The sequence below is a fragment of the Micromys minutus genome (assembly GCF_963924665.1).
Source record: "Micromys minutus genome assembly, chromosome: 25".
NCBI lineage: Eukaryota > Metazoa > Chordata > Mammalia > Rodentia > Muridae > Micromys > Micromys minutus.
In genome coordinates, this window is record NC_137960.1 from 4,587,012 (window position 1) to 4,609,917 (window position 22,906).

General features: G+C 45.7%; 1 protein-coding gene across 1 annotated transcript in view; it reads right to left on the reverse strand.

The window, feature by feature from the left end:
* The window catches only part of FKBP5 (FKBP prolyl isomerase 5), a 79,863-nt gene that overhangs the window by 6,881 nt on the left and 50,076 nt on the right, over positions 1-22,906 (reverse strand). Inside the window, exons 4-8 of the mRNA XM_080938140.1 lie at positions 21,983-22,125; positions 21,097-21,211; positions 11,076-11,232; positions 6,324-6,414; positions 3,353-3,436 (exon numbers count right to left, since the gene is read on the reverse strand). Of these exons, the coding sequence (XP_080794266.1) occupies positions 3,353-3,436; positions 6,324-6,414; positions 11,076-11,232; positions 21,097-21,211; positions 21,983-22,125 (590 nt within the window). The remainder of the gene's footprint in view (positions 1-3,352; positions 3,437-6,323; positions 6,415-11,075; positions 11,233-21,096; positions 21,212-21,982; positions 22,126-22,906) is intronic.

Sequence of the window (22,906 nt, forward strand, 5' to 3'; positions counted from 1 at the left end):
TGACTTGTATGCTCTGGAAAGGATGCAGTGAAGTGGGAACATGGCCTGCCTCAGCAGTCCTCACATAGAATAAACCTGCAAGACAGCCCCACTCTTATCTTCTGCCCCCCCCTGGTCCCCAGGAAGCCCTGCTAGCCTTCGAGGTGGCCTGGACCAGGTTAATACCAAGGCAGGCAGGCATTCTTTCAGCCCGGCAGGAGGTTACACCGGTTGGAGGCAACATTCCTCAGTCTTTCAAAAGGATGGTGAGCAGGCATACTGTAACGTGGTAACCGGCATACTGTAATGTGGTAACCGGCATACTGTATGTAATGTGGTAACCGGCATCCCCACACAGCGGACTGTGCGAATGCTCAGCTCTCAGCAGTCAGCACAGGCAGAACTGTAGTGCGGTGGCTGCAGCGCACCCTGTGCTGACCCACGGGCAGTGGGGACACACAGGTGATTAGTTGTAAATAGTCATGTAACCTCGAGGAGCAGGAGCAAACTCAGTGTGTGAGAAACTGTTCTACCAGCCTCCCCAGCAGCACCAAGGCCTCGTGCACACTAAGCAAGCACTATACCTGCTCTATCTCCAGGCCTTTATCCTTGCTACATTGTCAGGTCTAGTGCCAAACTTACGGTCTTCCTGTCTCAGCTTCCTGAGCAGTATTCTCAACCTCACGCTGAGACCCTTTAATACAGTTCACGCTGTGGTGACCCCAACCATAAAATCATTCTTGTTGCTACTTCATAACTGTAATTTTGTTATGACACCTGATATGCAGGGTATCTGATGTGACCCCTGTGAGTTGCTGTTTCAGAGTAAGCAGACTCTAGACATATTCCCCTGCTTCATGAGCTCCGACAGCTGTACACGACATTCGTTGCACATAGCGCGTGCTCTAACATACTAATGGAGACGGTGTGCTGTAGTTGGTCGCAGGAGTGGAATGGCAGCTTGTGACAACACAGATACAACTGGAACACAGGTGGGTTCTTCTCTGTAGCAGCGACTACAAGCTTGAGTGAGACCTGGACGCACTCAGCACAGGGAGGCCATAACAGCGCAGAGCTCTTCCACAATACTTTAGCCCTCCTCAGCCCTACCTCCCTCCGAAGGAGCACTAGGGGGCGCCAGATGCCCACACAACGGAGAGCGTCCCTAGCCTTTCGGGAGAGGTCTGTTAGCTTGCATGTGCACGGTGACACGGCAGCCAGGGCTTGGCATGACTTTCGGAGCTGGACGAGCACAGTGCTTTCTGCAACCCTGCACGGGTGATCCGACATCAGTCTAAATCCCAACCCAGTCCCTCTGCCCACAGCTGGAAACCTGACTGGCAGGTGAGGAAGCGCAGATGTCATGAGGTGCAGAAGTGGGGGCTAGCCCAGCTCAGTCACCACTCTCTGCAGTACATGTCACGTGGTCAGAGCAATGCAGCAAAAAAAAAAAAAGCACTGTGGACAGACGACAGTATACCCTCCTCTGACTGGCTTTCTCACCTAGAATGAGGAAGGTGCCTCCAGGAAGTGCTCAGTGGGACAAAATGTTCAGAGACATTCTGGGGTAAGCCTTAGGTCAGTGGTTTTGAACCTTTCATTAATTTTTGTTTCCCCAACAGACTGATGTTTTGAAAGATCTTGTCTATCAAATTACATGTTAAAAATAATGTGTTCCATATGTGTGACTGATGATCCAGATTTTATCCAGATTGGTCATTTTAGGAAGATTTGAAATATGCTGAAACACATGCATCACCCCTGTAACGCTCCCAGCAACACAGGTGAGTGACCTCAGTGACATGAACACCACATCCCCACCTGGGACTCCTTCATCACCTTCTATCACCTTCCACTTGATGAGTCAGACATTAGTTTATAACTTTGGTACAAATACATGCTGCCCCTGCCAGTGTTGCTTTTGAGGTGCCTGTGGCCCCACAGTTCTGTAGTTGTCCCACGTACTGTCTACCCTCCAACCCCCCTAAGTAAGGCTGCAGATGTAACAGCATCTCTCAGTACAGAGGCTCATGAAGAGCTGCTTCAAGCCTCTACTTTATAGTGCTATAAAAAAACCAACCAACCACAACAACAACAAACAAAAAAACCCCAAAGAATTGTGTTTAAAGACTGCAACTAAAAGAAGGAAAAGCAAGGAACACTTGGCTCCCTCCATGTACTTTTTTTTTTTTTTTTGAGGCAGGGCCTAGTTGTTTGGAATTTGCTCTGTAGACCAGGCTAGCCTCAAACTAAGATTCACTTGCTTTTTACTCTAGAGCCCTGGGATTAAAGGCGTGCTAACAAAGATGGCTTCTGGGCTGGATCTCCTCACTATGAGGCAGAGACCGCTTCTGCAGAAGACAGCCCGCTCTGAATTCCCATCACTGGGGAGCGGGCTGTTGAGCAGGGACACAGCACTGAAATCTCATTTCCTGAATGTGGGTCTCAGCCCTGCAGGATAAAGCACTGGTTCCTGGGCCCTGAGGGAGCAGTGATCTCCCCACCCTCCACAGCTGTTAGTGACATCACATCACTGTGGCCACCTCAGGCTTCTTCGCTGCCCATGCCAGTCTGCAGTGGACCCAGCCGTGTCATCAATGGCGTCTTTATCTTGTTCAGGTAACAGCAGTGCTGAAAATACTGATATATTTCTTGATAAAACTTTATTAAAGATTTATATTGAGAATATCTGCTGTGAAAACTGCTGTTTCAATTTAAAGAGCAAAAAGAGAAAAATGTTTGTTTTAATTTTTTTTTAAGATTTGTTTTTACTTTTAAGTTTATTTTATGAATGAGTACTCAGCACATGTGCACCCATGTGCCAGTAGAGGGCGCCAGATCCCATCACAGATGGCTGTGAGCCACCATGTGGTTGCTGGGAATTGAACTCAGGACCTCTGGGAAAGCAGCCAGTGCTCTAACCACTGAGCCATCTCAATTTTTTTTTTTTTTTCAATTGAAAAGTATAATTAAAAGAACAAATGACTACTCCCTCAGGGGAGAGGTGTGAGTGGAGCCCACCCCTGTGAGCTCTGACCTGTGACACAGCCTCCATCTTTCTCTGCTCACTCATGCTCAGATAACAACCAGGCTGCTCTAGGCCTTGACTGGCACACCTGCAGGTGGGCAAATCAGGTCTGGTCGGCCTCGCTGCTCCTAACAAGTTCCAGCTCACAGCACACAGCAGAGGCACCTGTAGTATCTGCTGCACACAAACTCACTGTGTTCACCAATCCTCACACTGAACACTGCAGGCTGTAAAAGCTGAGCAAGAGTCTTACCAACAGTGTTGACAGAACGCAGAGGGGCCCAGCATGGCTCCTGGATACTGGTAAGTATTGGACGCGGAAAGGACTTACAGAGACTCACACACCTTGAAGTACACAGTTCCCTTTTCTTTGACAATGGCAGCCTGCTCCAGTTTCTCTTTGGTGTCCATCTCCCAGGATTCTTTGGCCTGTGTATAGATTGTGGTATCAGATGAGCAGAGTTCACGGCAGCTGGTGCCTTGAGAGCAAACAATCCCTACAAGAAATCCAAACCCAGCTGTGCTGCGGCCACCAGCGCAGGCCAGTGCTCCTGGGGCTCCGTTAGGAGCACCTGTTGCCCAAGGGGGATGAACTGGCAAAGCACAGCCAGGAACACAAGCACTGAGCACTCTCAAAGACTGCACTTTTAGGGTGACAGAGCAAGCCCTCGAGGGGTGGAAGAATCCATATTTCCCTCCCTCAGTTCCTCACTATGGGGCTGCTGTCATGTCAGCAGGTCGTTTTGTTAAGCTTGTTTCCCAGCTCTGAGTGAGTGAGATTACTACTTATGGCCCAGGCCAAGCTGCATGTACATGGAGCATGTCTAAGATTCCAAGTCAGGCAGCTGCCTTTCATTCACAGCCAGATGCATTATGGCCTCTAACAGTATCAGTTTGAAGGGCTGTACCTGGGGAACTTCCTTTCACCTTTCCCCCAGACAACACTGCACGTCTCTTAGGCAAGCCTCCATTTACTATGTAGCTGAGAGTGACCTTGAACTTCTGATGCTGAGTGACAGGGTTACATGACCGACTCATTACGTAACTGATGGTCTTGAGCTCTGGATCTTCCTGCCTTCACCTTCCAAGTGCTAGGGTCATGGGTGTCATCACTATGTCGGGCTTTACTCCGGGGACTTTAAACAAAGTGTGACTGTGAAGACAGAGCTCATGCAAAAACATCACTGCATAGCTGAACATAAATGTCCCTATCACCTCCTGGCTTGTACACATAGGCCTAGAAACAACAGCTCTGGGACTATAACTCAGTGAGAACGTCCTTGTCTTGCATACTCAAGACCCCAGTACTAAAAAGAAAAAAATCCGTATGAACAGCCGGATTTAAGATCACAGAACCAATGGGGTCTTTTAGAGAAACAGAACAGGCGTGGTTGAGTTAGAAAGTTCAGAGACAAAAGTGACTCTATTCAAAGGACAATCAGTGTGTCCTACATTCTGAGGGAGGTGTGACCACATGTCCTATGCACGTCTGTAATCTGAACTTGAGTCTTAATGCTTGCTCAGCAGTCTCTCACCCAGAGAGCCATCTCCTCTATCCGCTTAGCCATACGAAAGCCTAGCTAACAAGAGCTGTCTGCATTTTCATACTGATTTCAATGTTGGAAAAAATTACTCTGTGTCAACTGTGTAAAGGACACGTCTCCCTCCCTCACTACCCAACTGTTTTGGTAGACTAACAACCATTTTTATCTTTTCATATATTGACTTAAAAAGCTTTACTGAAAAATTCTCATAAAAATAAGTTAAAATAGTAAAACAACACACTGTCTAATGTGTGATGTGTGAGGTCAGAGCACAGCTCTGTGCAGTCCGCTCTCTCCTCTGTGGGCTCTGAAGATCAACCTCAGCCTCCAGGCTTTGTGGCAACTGCTCTACCCACACTGCCATCTTCTCAGATGGTCACTGAATGTTCTGAGACAGCGTCTCTCACTGAACTTGGAGCAAACCGACTGGCCAGGCTGGCCATCCAGTCCCAGGGCCCCTCCCATCTGTCCCAGCACAGTCCTCCGTGTCAGGCGACACCCTCTGCTTCAGCCAATGGAGCACCGGGGCTCTAAGGCCGCACTGCCATGTCTGCTTCTTTTCCATTCTACAAGGCAGGGGACTAAAACAGGTAGACTCCAGAAACACCAGGGGCTCGTCACGTCAGTGTGCCCAGCAACTCCAGTACACATGTGTGTGTGGTGCAGTGTGACAGCAGGCATGTCCTCACAAAGCAAGGAGAAGGGTAGAGGGGCCTCTGTAGAAAGGACAGGGAAGCTCAAGGCCCTCACAATCCTGTGCCAGAGTATTTTTCCCTCTTAGCAATAGTCCATGATGAAATCAGGACCGAGCTTGCGGCCCTTCAGAAGAGGTCACTCCTAAACACACAACCGTATGACAAGAGCACGTACTGGGGAACATGATGTTGCAAAGGACAATCCCACTGTTTTCTCCCAAACTTACAGAATAACAGAGACAACTGCTCTTTGAAACCTAGTGTAATACGTAAGGTCACATTTCTAGTGAAAACTTAGTAAAAGGAACACGGGGTCATTTTGTGGGAATAAAAATATAATAAAAAGGGCAGTCCCTGAGGGTTTCGGAAGGGGGATGCTGGTCACTCAGAGATACAGCTGAGGGTGACTGCTTACTTAGCTTATGTAATCTATAACACTGTATATCTGCCCAGTGACGTCCAGCTGGGAGCCTCCAGCAATAGCCCTGGGTTGGAGGATGTCCAAGGAGACACACCAGTCTGGAGGCCATAGCAAATTCCCTCTCCTGTTCTTGGACAAGTATAAAAAAGTCTGGTAGTAGGTTTGTTTCTTGTCCCTAGTTGCAGCTGCTGGCCCTGAGGCTGAGACATAGAGATCATAACCTGGAGCTCCAGATCCAGCGGAAGCCTCCTTGTAACTCCTGTGGAGTGTACAGTGCGTTCAGCACTGAAAAACTGCATCCCAACTCCCCTAAGGAGCTGCTTGGCAGTATGTGAACTTTTTTGTCCTCAACTCAGGAAAAAAAGTACAAAAAGAACAAGCCTAGGAACAAATAAGGGAACAAGTCTTGGATTCTCCCCAAAGGTTAAAAAAAAAGAAAAAAGGCTGCCACAGTCAGAGCTAAGAACAGGCTCCCCTTCAGCATCCACTGTGCTGTCGGCTTCCCCGCTCTAGCAGAAGTGGGGGTAGGGGACAAGGGTCACGGGGAAAGGAAAGCAAGCACAGAAATAAACACCATTTAGCCAAACCACCTAATGTGCAGTTACAGGAAGAGGTGGAGAAGAACCCAGCACGATTTCAGAGTTCGATTTTCTCACCTTTTCGAAGCTCTTCAGCGTCACCTCATACATAAGCTCAGCATTGGGTTCAATGCCAAATTTAGGCTTCCCTGCTTCTCCGAAACCATAGCTGAAACGGAGAGTAAAAAACGAGACTTAGGAGAACCGGTGTATCTCTAGGTACTTACTTCCTCTGGTTTTCTGAGGTGTAGAATCACTGCTGTGGGTTCCTCAGACCCGGCAACTGGCTTTCTCTTAGCGCATGCGCACAATTCCTGTACTACCTGGGAAAGTGCTTAATATGCCGCTCAATGTTGATGCCTGACTTGAGACTTCATTCTTTTCTGTTTGTCACAGGACTTTTTCCCTTTAAGCTTTATGAGCAGAAAGGACAGAGAGTCTATATTTACAATCATTATAGTAGCAAAACCACCACAATTCTGTTTGAATACTTTTAACATTTAGTCATTTTATTTGTTGTTTTGCTGTTCTGTGACAGTTCTGAACTTGTATAGGACACATTTCTCAGTTTACCCTAACTCCCTGTCACTCTCTCCCCCACAGGAACTTTCCCCAGTCCCCTTTTACTCTGTCTTCTTGGGACACCCACTGAGCTTGCTAAGGATTCTGTTTCACGTTAAGGCAGGGCCACCTTCCAAGGGCACCACCTCCAGTCAGAAAAACCAAAGGGGGCAACACAATAGCAAAACCAACAGATCTCATATTACATTCTCTTGGTATTAAAGATTTTCAAAGGCACAGTGCCTGGTAGCACACACCTTTGGTCCCAGCACTAGGGGGACAGAGGCAAACGGATGGATCTCTGTGAGTTCTAGGCCAGCCTGGTCTACTAAGCCAGTCCAGGACAGCCAGCACGTGTTACACAGAGAAATTCTGTCTCAAAAAACCAGAACCAAAAAAACCAAACAGAAACAAAAGATTTAAAAGGCACTACACCAGATGAGGGCATGTAACCAGGCCCAATGGCCAGCAGCCCACTCACAGCATCTTACACTTCTGCAGCCATCCTGCCTAAGGCAGTAAATATCCTTTAGCCAAAACTTACTAAGTTTAAAAAAAAAAAAAAAGACAAGACCAAATAAAGCTGAAGGCCATGTGAGTCTCACTGCAGTGCAGCCCCACGCTGTTGCTGTACTTGTGGCAATCCTCTAGCTACAGCCTCCTGGGCTACGCCACCACTCCCAGCTCCTGTAACCTTGTGCTGAGGTGCATTTGGGAAGCACATGTCTGCTAGAATAGCATCCCATGGAGCCCTGTCTGTCTGCTTCATTCAGTGTCCCGGCATCTAGAATAATGCCCCAACCAATCTGTATCCCCAGCACTTGGGAGGCAGAGACAGGCAGATTTCTGTGAGTTCCAGGATAGCCAAGGCTACATACAAATAGAGAGAAACTGTCACAAAAAAACAAAGAAAAAAAAAAGTAGATCAACTGTCACCATAATAGCAAGGAGTTTACTGGACACTATGTTTGTTTATCTGCTGTGAGCCAAACAAGTCTTGAAATATGAAATGGCATAAAAGGTTCAGTTGGCTCGGACTTCAGGCCATGGTTCAGGTGTCAGAACTGCTCTGGCTCCCTCTGGGGCCAAGAGAGTGGGAGGACGAACAGCACAAAACACACGCTTCTTCTCTACCTCTTGCTTGCATCTTCCAAGAAAACCCGCTTCCTTTCTCACCTCCACAGTTACACAAGAAAAGGCGCAGCTGGAGCAGAGGAGTCTGGGAAGAACTGGGTGTGGCAGCCTTAACTCTAAGTGAAGGGCATCACCAGAAAGGAACAGAGAAAGAGGGCAACAGCCAGTGGCTAACCTAGGAAATAATGGAGCCTGGTTTTTGCTCCCCCTGGGGGGATGGGGAGTGTGTGTGTGTGTGTGTGTGTGTGTGTGTGTGTGTGTGTGTGTGTGGACTGTGGTAAATGGGAACTGTCCCTCACTTGTTGCAAGGAGGCAGACAGGTGGACACTTCTTCAGACTGTTGCTAAAAACATGTTTTGATTGGCAGCCTTTGCTAAGTAGGGAAGAAGGTGACAGATGAACTGGCATCATTTTGGAACCATGTCTCGTACCTGGACTGACTTTAACCCTTCTTTGTTAGGGGAACATTTAGCAATGCCTAGAGTTACTATCGGATGGCAGGTGGGAAGTCAGAAATAATACTGCACATCTTTATGGGACAAGGACAACCCTCTTCTGCCACAACCAAAATCCACTACAAAACATTCATAGTATCAAGCACGTGAAAACTTGTCTAAAAGAAACTTACACCAGAGACTCTGAGACGGGTGTGGGTGTGGTATGGAGCTGGGTATGGAGAATGTGGGGACTGGTCTGGAACAGGTATTGACTGGCTATTACCAGTGGAAGGAGAGATTAAAGAAGACTATTTGTACATTTTCTCCTGGTTAAAACAAAGTAATTCTGTCAAGATTGGTGAAACACATCTTCCAGGAGAGAGCCGGGTACACAGCCATCAGTTCTGGGAACGGCTAGCCTGGTGTTATACTAAACAGAAAGAGGCCAATTTATACTGAGCACAGTAAGGCCTGACTGAAAAATAAATGATCAGAAATGGAAGTCCAGAGTCAGCGTGTCTGAGCAACAGCCGCCTTTCAGGGCACTTCTTACAGATGACAAAGCTGAGGCCAGAGACATGTGCTTCCCGAGAGGTTACACAGAGGCAGGACTAAGTTCAGACTTTACTGTCCTGAGAAAACTAATGCTGTGACACATACAGCTCCTAATTAGACTGACCACTCTCAAAAGTCTGTGCTTTGTCTGGGACTGTTACAAAACAGGTATAAAGAAAAACTAAGGAGAAAGTTAAAGTTATCTATACTTAACCTAAATAGAAAGCAGTCACAATATTTAATTATTTATCTGAGGAGAACAGCAAATTTTAAAAATTGAGGAAAAAAAATCCCCGAGGGTGCAAGGCCTCAGAGAGCACACACATTTGACACAGTATTTCAAAGAACACTGCCAGGAAAAGATACTGTTCTAGTGAGAGAGACACTTGAAGCTTTTACTAATTTCTTATGAGAACGTCCTGCCAATGAGTCTATGGATGTCAAGGAAGAAGTGGGGGTGAGGGTGGAGGAAGGGGAGAAGGGGAAATGCAGAAGACACTAGGTACAAATTCCACTTGCATTTTGTAGCAGCCCAGACTTGGGGGCCTCTGACCAGGACAAGCCGATGTGCTGCACACACACAAACATCCTTGGTGCGTGGGGTGCTCTACCCACATGTACAGTATGACACAGGCACATGGAGACTGCATGTACTGGCAGAACTCAAGGTGCCAACAAATGCCCTGGAGATACACTAACATAGGCACTCACATCCCCAAACCCCAAAGGGGGGGGGTCCTTTATATATGTAGGAGAATGACATTTTTATGCCTGAAAAGATTAGAAAACTGTCATTCATTCCAGAAACTTCTATTTTCTTATGCTCTAAGGGCAAAATGAATGAAAGCCATTGCTAAAGCAGTAACACCTAGTGGGCAGGGTGGGGAGGGGCGGCGTGTTGAGTGATTTGCCTGATTACTACTCCATTTGGGCCTCGGCGCCTTTGCAAGTCTTGAGGGAGTTGACTTGCCCAGGTGCCACCACTGGTAGGCTGCAAAGAGCAGGATTCAGACACGAAAGACCAACGGCATATCTGTAGAGAACTAGCTGACTAATAGACAGATGAGGTTTGACTCACTCTGCTGTTAAATCTGGGACGTCTGCTCTCCAAAGTGTCTTATCAGTGAGGTCAAGGCATAAAGACCTGGGTCATGTGCTTTACAGCAGCATCTTTAAAGAGGTGAACTGTGAGACCAGACCAAAGATACCTGAGTGTAGAGCTGTTATAATTTGGAATGGTCGATTAAACATGATTAGAGAACTTTAATTCCAGCACTTTGGGAGCCAGAGGCAGGCAGGTGAGTTCAAGGCCTGGTCTACAGAGTGAGTTTTAGGGCATTCAGGGCTACACAGTAATACATCTCAAAAAAAAAAAAAAAAGCGACTGTAGGTTATGAAGAACCTACTCTGTAAGTAAGGGGCATGGGGAGAACCTCTTTCAATAAAAAAGAAATAGCTTCATCGGAGAGTGAACTACAGCAAAAACCCTCCAAGGCAAAGGACAGGACAACAGCATTGCATTCCCTACCGGTGAGGGCAGCAGCCCGGAGTCTCAGAATCCTAGCAGTGGCTGCTTGTGCCACCTGGGAGGCCACTCTGAACAAGCAGATGCACTCGCTTCCTCTCAAGGGCCCATTTCTCAAGATAGAAGAGCTGAATTTATGGTATAATTTTAGATCTAAAAATACTAGGAAGCATGTTTTCACAGGAGACTGTCATGCCGGATGGTCCTAAGCTTGGCAGTGCTAATGGCTATCCTTATGACGGGAAAAAGTCAGGCAAAAATGAGTCATGTCCGTTGCCTTTAGATCCAGGAAGAACAAGCTGCTGCTTTCTTCCTTCAGGGACTCCATATAAGAATGTGGCATGGATTCAAGTGGTAGTAAATCATGTATTACTATAATTCCCAACACCCTCCTGCTGAATTCAGAAAACAAGAGGAGCAAGAGTCATAGGAATGAGCCAATCTTGGCTGATGTGGCATCCTGGCAGTTGAACAGATATGAGAGAGAGAGAGAGAGAGAGAGAAAGAGAGAGAGAGAGAGAGAAAGAGAGAGAGAGAGAGAGAGAGAGAGAGAGAGAGAGAGAGAGAGAGAGAGAGAGAGAGAGAGCCGCACTGTGCACTGAAGTGGGCGTTCCTTACCGTGGTCCAAGATATAAAATACACTGTTCTGCTCTCTGCATCTTCTCCAGGGCTTTGTCAATTCCAATGGGAATGTCGTGGTCTTCTCCTTCACCAACAATGAACACCACATCTCGGCAATCAAACATCCTTCCACCACAGCAGCCTTCCAGGTGCACTGAGAGTGAGGACACAGGACAGTCACAAGCCACCCTCAGCACTACCTGTCAAGGGACTGGCCCACAGTGTAGTAATACCACTCCCCCGCAGTTCATAAGACACAGCATCTTCTGGAAGCTTTGCCCACCTAGTCTGAAGGTTATTTTTTCCATTTTAAGTTAAATGTATACTTACTGATTTCTTACCTGTGACACAGGGTCAAGACATGCTGGCTCATTTAAACATGCCATTAGGAGAATGCCGTATGTCCAATATTGAACTGACACATGGCTTAACCATCTGTAATAGTGTTTTGGTTTGAGATGGTTGGGCAAAAGTACATAAACAAGAAATGAAGCCTAAGTCAGTGCCAGTTCTCCAATACTGCATACATGTCAGATGAAGGTCACGCGCTCTTTCTATACACACAGTATAGCTCAGGCTGGCCTGAGACTCTTCCTGCTTCTGTATTCTAATCACATCAGTACTACAGGCATGCACCATGCCTTCCCAATTCTTTTGTGTGGTCATGGAGGCTGACTCCAAGGACTTGTGTGTACATAAGGTCATTCAAGCACTGAGAGACCCCCAGCCCAACTACCTTTAATACTAATGCTACATGACTCTTCAATTAGGCCTTTTACTCAGTAAGAAAAACAAACGGCTTGTGAGACAGTTCAGTAGGCACCAAGATTTCTCCTTGACAAAAAAAGTAGTTTCTACCTCAAATCTAGTAATTTTCCTAAAATATTTCTTGACAAGGCTGCTTAACTTATTTTGGGTCAGTAATCTGCCTAAGTCTTGAGAAAGCGCCCTCTCTTGAACATGAATTCCATGTCCTATGATAGCTACCATCTTCCAAGCAATCCAGTTTCTACTTACTCCACTTTTACTACCTGACCTCAACAATCTCAAAGGCCCTCAAAGTCTATGATTTTGTTTCATTGTAGAAACTAGCTTCAAAGCTAATTCCTCGTCAATCATTTGATCAGATCACCATTAGCCTAAGCCTGAGAGAGGAGAGAAACTCTGGAAGACAAACATCTGTAAGCTATACGTCAGGCCCAGAGTCACACGGAAGGCTAGGGCGGATACCATCTTGGCTGCTCCTACTGCTGCCAACCCAAACCCTAAGTCAGCTCCTTCAAGACAAACGCTAGAGCATCCCAGCTCTAAGATGGCTTACTGCCTCTTCTTTTATAGCCATACAAATTTATATGATGACTTCTATATATTATATTCACTTTTGGAATGTTCTAGATAAAATAGCCAACTTATAGACACCCCGCCTTTAGTGCATATATACAAAAACCAAAACCAAAACCGAGGCAGGTTTCGTACTGCACAGAGGCATCCAGCTAGGCAGCAGTAAATGTTGTCAAAAGCCGCTTCTATTTTAAAAATAGAATCAACCTTATTTTAAAGTGTGCACATCAGAGGTGTGGGCACGCGCCTGAGGCTTATGGTATTCTCTGTGGAGTAGAGGTGGTGTTTGCTAGTTCTTAGGTTAAGTGTCTAAGCTGAGCCTGACTCAGGCTTGTAAGCCCAGGTTCTCAGAATAAAAAGTAAAAGGAGAAGTAGGGATAATTGGGGTGTATCTTGGTGCTGAAGGATCTGCCTAGCATGTACAGAGCCTGAGGCTCAGTCCTAGCAACTACAATAAATAAATATACATGTAAGAACCAATCAAAGATCCAATCAAACAAAACTATAAGTTCATGTAACTACCATCTTCAAATTTGTTCAAGAATTTGAATTTGTATTGAGCACAGGAACACCTCCCAAGCTGTGGAACAGCCTCTTAGTGTTGAGATTTATCACTCTAGGCGCTCACAACTTAACAGACTTATAAGGGGAGAGAATTCTGAGGTTTACTGTCAGACCATCGCCTTCCTCTCTACAGAACAGTGAGTGCCTTTAAGCAGAGAGGAAAATATTGCTGTACTTGTGGCTTTTGGTTGATCAAATCTGAATGTGTTTTCAAAACAGGAAATCCAGAGACTTCTACAAAGGATCCCTGATTATACATCAGTTTCCTCGACTGATTTGCAGTGTAAAACGTCTCACCTCTATGTGCAAGCTTACACATATAATACATAAAAGTGTAATTACAAATATTAAGTGAGAGTCCCACAGTCTGTAAATAATTTCAGATATTCTCTTTCTGTGTGCTAAGCTACTGCTGTGTGGGGGAAAGATGAATGTTGGAAGGAAGCAGAAAATAACCAGAAAGTCAGGATGAGACAGTCAGGGTGTGACAAAGTCAGAGCAGGAAGGCAAATGCTGAGGCTGCAGGGACAGCTCAGTGGGTAAGGGAAATTGCTGCTCTTGCCAAGGACCTGGGGTTCAATTCCTAGCACCTGTATGTATGTAAGCTCATAAATGCCTATACCTTCAGCTCCTGGGATCTAATGCCCTCTTTTGGCTTCCATGGGCACTGCATGCATACATTCAGACAAAAACCATATGCCCATAAAAGAAAATCTAAAAAGAAAATAAAGTTTTATATATGTGTGTATTTAACTACATGCTATGTGTGTACGGGTACCCACAGAAGTCAGAAGAGGGCATCAGACCCCCAGGACCTAGAGTTTTAAGCAACTTTATGTCCACTGTATCTGGAAGGTCAGCAGCTAGCCCGAGGTTGCTTGTTAACCTGATAACCTGATTACTTGCGTCTCAGATGGTAGAAGAATCATTTCCTCTCACCTCTATGTGCACACGTACATACATAATAATACAAGTTAAAAATCCTAGGTCACATTTCCACACATCACGCTTCACCTCACACATACATGCATATACCACCTCATAACATGATGAAATGTGAAGTCAGGAAAAATGAAGGATCAGAGCAGGGTAAACACAGCATGAGATTCTCCCCATTTATAGGGAGAAAGGTGACCATAGGTAGATTATTTGGCTTTGGAACACTAGTGTGACAAGTCCTGCAAGGTTGCTGACAGGACTCTCAGCACCAGGGCCCTGGCAGGCTGCTGCGGCACAGTAAGAACTTGCTCTGGGCTGATACATGCAGAGGCACCCACTTCCTAGGAAGCCCACTTCCCCGGCTCTGTCTCTGAAAGACCTGTGGGTGCTTTTGACTTTGTATTCATTCCATAGTACAAATACTCATTTCATAAACATTTAATACCAGCCACCATGACTCACGCGGGAGCTCAGCCTCTGGGGCTCAGGCTCAGGAGATCTGTTGCTAATCTCATCCAGCATGATTTACAGGAAGTAAATGATCTATGATGTTCTCTAAGAGAACAGAAGTGCATTCAGAATGCTTCTACTAGGGGATATTTTTTGGTAAAAAGAAATAAGCAAATTTAAAAGTGGCAATATTTTCTCTTGACTTAAAAGTCTATGTAATCTGAAAGGGGGTTCTCCAACAAACCCCACAAAGTCAAACCAAACCAAATTACCCAAGCTTAGCTGTGCAATCCAGATTGTAACCACATCAAGTGAGCCTGGTCACTGCAAAACACCACTTAAACTGAAGCTCTGACTTATTGTTCTCTTACTGCCCTAGAGCGATTCTGCTGGGAAGAGCACAGAACACCCTGTTCCGAATGTGGCTGGCACATGAACTCGATGTGCTCACAGCAATTTGTTCTCCGATTAAAATGGGAGGAGGGTGAAGCACACTGCAGTAACAAAAACTGGAATGCAAGAACCCCAAAACTGTACAGTGTGTGTTTCAGGAAGCAAAACTGCGGAAGAGGCTGTATAACTTTTTAAAAAGTGCTGTAAACACCGCAGCCTGAGACATCAGCTCGGTGAGTGCTTTCCCTTTTCTAATTATAGCGGCTGGTGTCGGATAGCTGCGCACTCGTCCCCAGACAATGGCTGGGCCACAGGATCTGAATGGCAGGGCTGTAATAACATTACTACTAGAAAAGACTGGCCATCTGGCTAGAGAAAACCAGGTTATGAGCAGTCAGTCAGTCACACTGGGCAAGGGTTTCCAGGAGAGTGGATGTTATTAAGCTAAGGAGGCAAGCAGGCAGGCACATTAAGCACTGACGATGAGGACGTCGTTCTCTCAGGCATGGTGCTCAGATTTCCCCCATATAGCCTCCCTCCTGCCCAGCAGCACTCGGTTCTAATTCAGGGGAAGGACACACTGTAAGGCAGATCCTAGCCCAGGGCAGGCACAGCCCCTGATCACTGGAATGGCATTTGTGATCTTACTGCTCTTCCCTTTCCAACAGCGTAGGACTTGAGCACACATTGATACTAACCAGTCCCACTCTGCCTCCTAACAACTCTGGCTGTGGGGCACTTGGTCTCTTCGACTATGGCGAGATGACACTGTCTAGCCCGGAACTGCTAGGATGTAAATAATTACATTTATTTGAAAGTCACGTGAACAGCAGAAGACAGCTCTCTAAGACATCAGCATGAACATACATGAAACCTTTATTTTCAATTTCAGGTATGTTTTCCTTACTTCATGTACAAGGAACAAGTAGCCCGACCATGTTGCTCTGGTATTCTGAGTCCTGGTGCCTTTGACAACTGTCATCCATCCATCCATCCATCCATCCATCCATCCATCCATCCATCCATCCATCCATCCATCCATCCATCCATCCGAAGCCCAGAGGTTGATGCTGGGTATTTTCCTCAGTGGCTCTCAGCCTTTTGTTTTTGAAACAGGGTCTCACTGTGTAGTCCTGGCTGTCCCTGGAACTCACTCTGTAGACCAGACTGGCCTCAAACTTACTTGCCTCTGCCTCCCCAGGGCTGCCACCATGCTAGGTTCTACCTTATTGTTTTTAAAACAGGGTTTCTCATATAACCCAAAATTTATTGATTTGACTAGACTGGATGGCCAATGAATCAAACACTGTGTGTGTGCGTGTGTGTTTGTGTGTGTGCGCGCACACTCATGTGTACAGATGCCTTACAGGCCTAAGCAGGTATCAGATGTCCTGCAACTGGAGTTGTGGTTGTGCGCCACCCAACATGGGTGCCAGGCCTCAGGCTCCAGGCCTCAAGTGTTCTTTTGCTGGCCTGGATATTTTTCTAGCATATTCCATTACATTTTAAAGCATTCAGCAATGTCATTGAAGTATAGCTGCATGAAAAGCCACTGCTTCCTGCCTGTCGCTGTCACCTGCCCTTGGCAGGTCTTCACACGCTCCTGCTCTGCAGATCTTCTGTCCCATGACTGATAAGATACCCGGTCCTCTCCTCCTCCCTCCTCACCTGTCCCCATGTTCCTTCCTTCCTTGTCCACTGCTCAGCTCACCAGTGTGGATGACAGGGGCTGTCCATTCCAGTCTTCTGCTCACAGAGTCTCTGGAGGTTACTTCCGTATCCTCCTTCCATTTCGTTAGTTCTGAACTGTCTTTTAAAGTACTTCTGTGTCTCCGTTCTAAGCTCATTGTTTGTCTCCGTTACATCTGCTCATACTTGCTGACCAATCCTTGCTGTCTGCACACACACACACACACACACACACACACACACACACACACACACTAAAGATGTTCAAATGACTGCAGCCACCTGTCCCTGATATTCCAAACAGGCAACATGAAGTGTTTTCCCAATAGGGTGATTGTGAAAGCTATAGGTGAAGATTTCTATGTATTTATTTGGCAGCTATACCCATGAGGCTGCCTTACTGCTGATGAATGGGAAAGATTTCTTTCAGAGACAGAACTCCTCACAGCATTATTCACTGTTGTGGAGCACTGCCACGCCCAGCACATGTTTGAGAATTTCCAGGACACTGTGTACTCCTGCTCTGCAGCCCAAGCCTGACACCTGCAGCCTCTGAGCTGTCCCTGCTACATTCTGGAACGAGGCCTCAGCTTTGAGCAGAAATCACAGTAAGAAGATCCTCAGGCAATTCACTTCCAGACCTTGGCTGCAAACTAGAGCCACAGGGAAGTTTTAAAACATTTGCCTTTGCCAGTCTCTCCTTTGAGACTTACTTAGTGGTTGGAGACTTGGGCACCGAGAGTTCCTGCAGCAGAGGCTTACTGCGGCTGCCCCATATTGTTTTATGGCAGTTCCGAAGATTGCCCCATAGCCTGTTTTGGCTCCCTTGCACCAGCTGATTGCGAGCTTGGAGTTCTGCCCGAGCTTGTTGAGAAGAACGGTATGTACCTCTACAGAGGTCTTCTCGACACCTGCTTGGGTTGGATTTACAGAACCCAGTTTCCACCAGCCCAAGCCCATCTATTCCATGTTTCATAAACTCACATTTCTAATCCCTCACTCTCTCTTTTTATTTTTTTGAGACAGAGTCTCATTATGTAGCTCTAGCTGTCCTGGAACTCACTAGTAGACCAGGCTGGCCTTGAACTCAGAGGTCCTCCTATGGCAGCCTCCAGAGTGCTGGATTTCAAGGTGTGTACCACGTGACCACCTTCTCTTTTTATAGAGTAGCTCAGTCCCTCCTCCACTTAATACCACTCCCCCACCTCCCTGTTAGGAGGTGAGAGGGAAAGGAAATTCTCCCACAGCAGGAACTTGGAGATTACAGTTGGACTATGCATCTGAAAGCACCAAGCACTGCAGCTGCATTCTAATGGAGCTGAAAGCCCGAGTGAGGCAAGAGAGCCCAGTAGCCTGCGCTCCTACGGTCAGTTTCATTACCAACACTAACAATCTGAAAATCTGAAACCCCAAACAGGAGCTTGCACCAGAGGGACTGGAACTACTTAGAGGCCTACTTCAGCGCTGGGTCATCTGGTCCCAGACAGCAAAGCTTTCGAGTGGCAATGAGGCCAGGGAAAGCAACTAAAGCTCAAGTGTGGTGACTAAAGCTTTAGTCACTATAACCACGCCAACCGGAGCCCTCAGAACACTCGGCTTCTCTTCGAGACGGGAAAGCACACAATGAGTATGAGCGACAGTCATTTCACTCGGCAAGAAAAGCGCAGGGCCTATGACTGGTCTGTAAAATGAGAATTTTGGTAAGAGTAAAAAGCACACTTGTGAGAAAAAGTAAATTTCCCAAACATAAAAAGCAGCCCAGAAGACTATGATCCTTCCATCTAGCCCACTCATTCAAGAACAAAACCCAACACTACCAAGAAGATACAAACTTGAAATGAAGACTGTCACTAGACACAAATTAACCAAGGATTAGGTGTGGGAAATGAAAGGTGTCCAGAAATTCCTTCCTTAAATCCAGGTAAAGGAAGCAAAACAAGCTATGTCCACACAGCACAGAGGGAGAAGGGAAAACCCATTATGTAAGAAGAACCCTGTGCTTCAACTATGACAACTCAAATAGGAGAAAAGTCAGCTCCATTTACACACAAGAAAACCAGATGCTCAACGATGTTAAAGTTGCCTCAAGACATAAAAAAGGCAGGAATTGCAAGACTCAGTAGTTCAGACTAAGACCTCCAGGGCCCATATGTACCCCATGCCTGACCATTCCACTGTACCCGGAAACCTAGAAACTCTTTATGTATTTATTATACACAAGTACATTGTAGCTGTCTTCAGACACACCAGAAGAGGGCATCAGATCCCATCACAGATGGTTGTGAGCCACCATGTGGTTGCTGGGGATTGAACCCAGGAGCTCTGGAAGAGCAGTCAGTGCTCTTAACCACTGAGCCATCTCTCCAGCGCCTGAAGCCCAGAAACTCTTAGGCATTCACCATAATGTGTGACTTGACGTACAGTCTAGGATGGCAGATGTAAACAAACTGTGGCCATACTGGAAAAAGTTCCAGATGAGTAAAAGAAGAACAAACTTGTGGTGCTGAATGGCACTGTATGCACTCATGGTTTTTAAGAATTTGTTATGTGCACGTGTGTTTTGCTTCAGTGTATGTCTGTGTACTGCATGTGTGCCTATTGCCCTCAGAGGCCAGAACAGGGCTTGAGGTTCCCTGGGATTGGAGCCATAGACAGTTGTGAGCTACCATGTACATGCTGGAACTGAACCTAGGTCCTCTGGGAAAGCAACCAGTGCTCACCACTATGTCCACTACTCAATGTTGTAAACGCCTATGTGGTTGACAAGAGACCCACGCAGATGTTTGTCTATACTTCTGGAGTACCAAGCTCTGTCTGCTGAGATGCTCTAGAAACACGAAGCTCCGCCATACACATACACATGAGCAACCAACGCAGTTTCTAGATGCTGTTTTCCATCGGAAGGAAAAGAGCTCCTTGGAGAAATGGATGATCCCAGGCCTCGGGCAGGAGGATTTTAAACTGACTTAGAATATCTCATAGCACCATAAAGTGAGGAAGACAAAACAAAAACAATTTAATAATGTTCTCCACAAACAACAAGCAAAGGCAGCAATGTGGTAAACAGAGCCCACAGGAGAGAAGATATTCCTAACAGTCACCTTGGGGCAATCTGAGCAGTAAGGGAAAGCATCTAACTGGAGGAGACAATACCTCTAGTGCATGCTGACAAAAGTAAACAGCCAAACCAACACAGGAAGAAGAGAGATCTTTCTTGCAGTGGAATTCCAACTAATAAATGTAAAATGAAAACAGTTATCATAAACCATACAGTGCAGTAATAACAGTTGCATAGAAACCTCACTGGTGCATGTGCTGTGTAAAGATTGGTGGCTTCCCAGCATTCCTTTTTCTGAAACACTCAGTACTTACAACTTGATAAAAGAGCTCAGTAATCACCAGTAGTCACTAGTAGGCAACACACCACATGCCTCTTGGTGGTGGTGGTGGTGATGGTGATGGTGATGATGAAGAGCTAAAGAAGGTACAGCACCACCCACAGAGCATTCTCTAAAAGCTCAATCCAGTCACTACAGGCACTAGACAAACCTAAACCGTGGTATTCTCTAGCAAACAGAAAGTTGTCTTCAAAAGTGTCAAAGTCACAGGAAGCAAAGATGGAAGACTAGTTCATTAGAAGGGAATAAAGCCATGAGAGTTAAGTGTAGCTCCAGATTCTGAGTCTGATTTAAACTAGAGAAGAAGTCAGTGTGTGACGGGAATGGGACAGGAACAGCACTACTCATTTCTGGTCTCGACAAATGCTGTGTCAAAACTGAATCAAAACAAAACAAATTATTGTGAATCACTGTCTCTGAAGGAGTTCCCATAGCACAGGAAAAAAAAAAAAAAAAAAAAAAAAAAAAAAAAAAAAAAAAAAAACTGGTGTATATATTTGAATTTTTCACAATAAAAAGATGTGAAATAACACATTACGAGTAAGCTTTTAAGTGGCTGTTACAAATTTCTCTAATCCTTGTGATTTTCATAAGCATGATTCCCATTGAGGGTTTTTGGGGCTGGTGGAGCCTTTGAAACCAAGAAACCCAGCATGGCCTTATCTAGGAAGGGGTAAGGGTGCAGATGAAACCCAGAGGCCCAGAGCCAGCCTTACACCCCAGTCTCCTGCTCCTGTCTGAGCTCTTTTCTGTTCTAGAACAAATCCTGAATGACAATTCACTCATAACACTGCAACTGCTATATTTGTAACTGTTTCTAATAAGAAAATAACTGAGGACTGGAGAGATGGCTCAGTGGTTAGAGCACTGACTGCTCTTCCAGAGGTCCTGAGTTCAAATCCCAGCAACCACATGGTGGCTCACAACCATCTGTAACGGGATCTGACGCCCTCTTCTGGTGTGTCTGAAGACAGCTACAGTGTACTCACATACATTAAATAAATAATATTTTTTAAAATAATGTAACAAAAATTAAAAAATATATATATAACTAACCCTAAACTAATTTTGTTAGACTTGTGTAATGAAATACTGCTCTCAATGGTATGTACACACTAAAATTAAGAAAATCATTCTAGTTGTTTTAGATAAACTTTCTTATAGATAGTCTAGTGACCTTTTTCTCCTCCAAGTATGGCTTCTCTGTCAGGGAGGGACTGGCTCCTGCAGTATGTGCTGCTCACCTTCTACCGTCGCTCCCTCGTTTGGGTTTGAGTATCCCTCGCCTTTCCGTTTGATTCTACGGATAATGCCCGAATCTTCAAATAAATCCTCACCTTTGAAATCAAGGAGTTCAATCTGGAATGGAAAAGATGAAAGCCATTTTAACAAACAGTTATTCTGTAAAACTTTAAGCTACATCTCTATCTATACGGCTTAGATCAGAGGATCATGGGCAATGAGAAAGCTGTACTCTGCAGTACTTGGAAAGAGCTCTGTGTAACGACACCGACTAGGGCTGCATCCTGGGGCTGCATCGCAGAGACGAAAGGAAGTACTAGGACAACTGCCCTGTGGGCAAAAGGCCAGAAGTACAAGGTGCTGGTGCAGAACAGTCTTGGCTGATGCTGAGGACACCAATTTCCCACCCCAGATTTGTGACATTTCCACCTTAAGAGTTAAGAATCTGGCCTTTGACTGAGATGTGCTTTTGTGCCATGTGAAGTAAAGATCCAGTTTGGCCAATCATGTGTAATTAAGTCAACACAGTAAACAAAGTACCACCACTCTTTGATCCTGATGGGTATGAGCAGACAGTCGTAACCCTTCACAACTTAACACTCACCACCACTATTTCCGGCCTGTCAGTGTGGAGTATGTCTTACTTCCTCTACTGACCAGAACTTTTATTTCTACATCTGCGTCTTTTGTTTGTTTTGATATGCCCATTTTGTGCCAGAGACACATTTCTAAGAAAGCACTGGCACATCCCCTGAGTGTGTGGGAAACAATTCAAGAAGCCAAGCTCCAAAATAAATAAGCTGGAGCGGGCTCTCGGCGGCCAGCTCGGCTCCATTCTTACTGCTTCAGCACAGCACATGCTGACAAGGCAGCAATACACATACTTGCCTCAAAAAAGAGAGTTGCGTTTGAGGGAATTTTCGGGAGGCTGCCAGCAGAACCATACGCATATTCTGGTTTACATAATAAATGGCAGATTTCGCCTTTCTTCATGGTAGACACCCCAATGTCCCAGGCTTTGATAACCTGGCCTAAGAGAAATCAAGAAAACAAAGACAAAAACCAAATCTGTCAAAGAAAATCATCAAACCTTCAAACAAAACCCAGATCTGCCAAATTATAAGAGTTACAAAATCTGTCAAGGTTCCTCTCTCGCCAGTGTCAGAAACTCAGCTTTCTGCTGAACTGTGGAACTGCAGCAACTAGCCGGTGTTGTATTTACAAACTTTTGTCCTGAAATTTTAAGACAGCCTCATAATGCAGCACAAGTTGGCCTAGAACTTCTAATTCTGTCTGATCACTTCTGCCTCGAACTCCTGGATAACAGGTGTGTGCACCACGCTTGAGTAATGCTGTTATCATGTGCAGCATTAATTATGCCTCATTTAGGGGCTGAAGACACATGGTTCAGTGGTGAAGAGCAATGGCTGCTTTTCCTGAGGACCCTGGTTCAATTCCCAGCACCTACATGGTAGCTCACAGCTGTCTATAATTTCAGTTTCAGGGGATCTGATGCCCTCACATAGACATACATGCAGGACAAACACCAATGTTCATAAAATAAAAAGAATTAAAACAAACAAAACAAAAAACTATGTCTCATTGTAAGCAGTTTCAAACCCTTTGGGAAACAATAGAGAATTTTCGCACTAACAACAAAACACACTTGAGGTGTTATGTCAATCAAAACCTTAGACATGTGGGCCACAGAGATGAGCAGGCAAAGCTACCTGCTGACAAGCTTGCTGACCTGATCTTGATCCTGGGACTCAAGTGACAGGAGGGGACTGATTCCTGTAAGGTTGTTCTCTG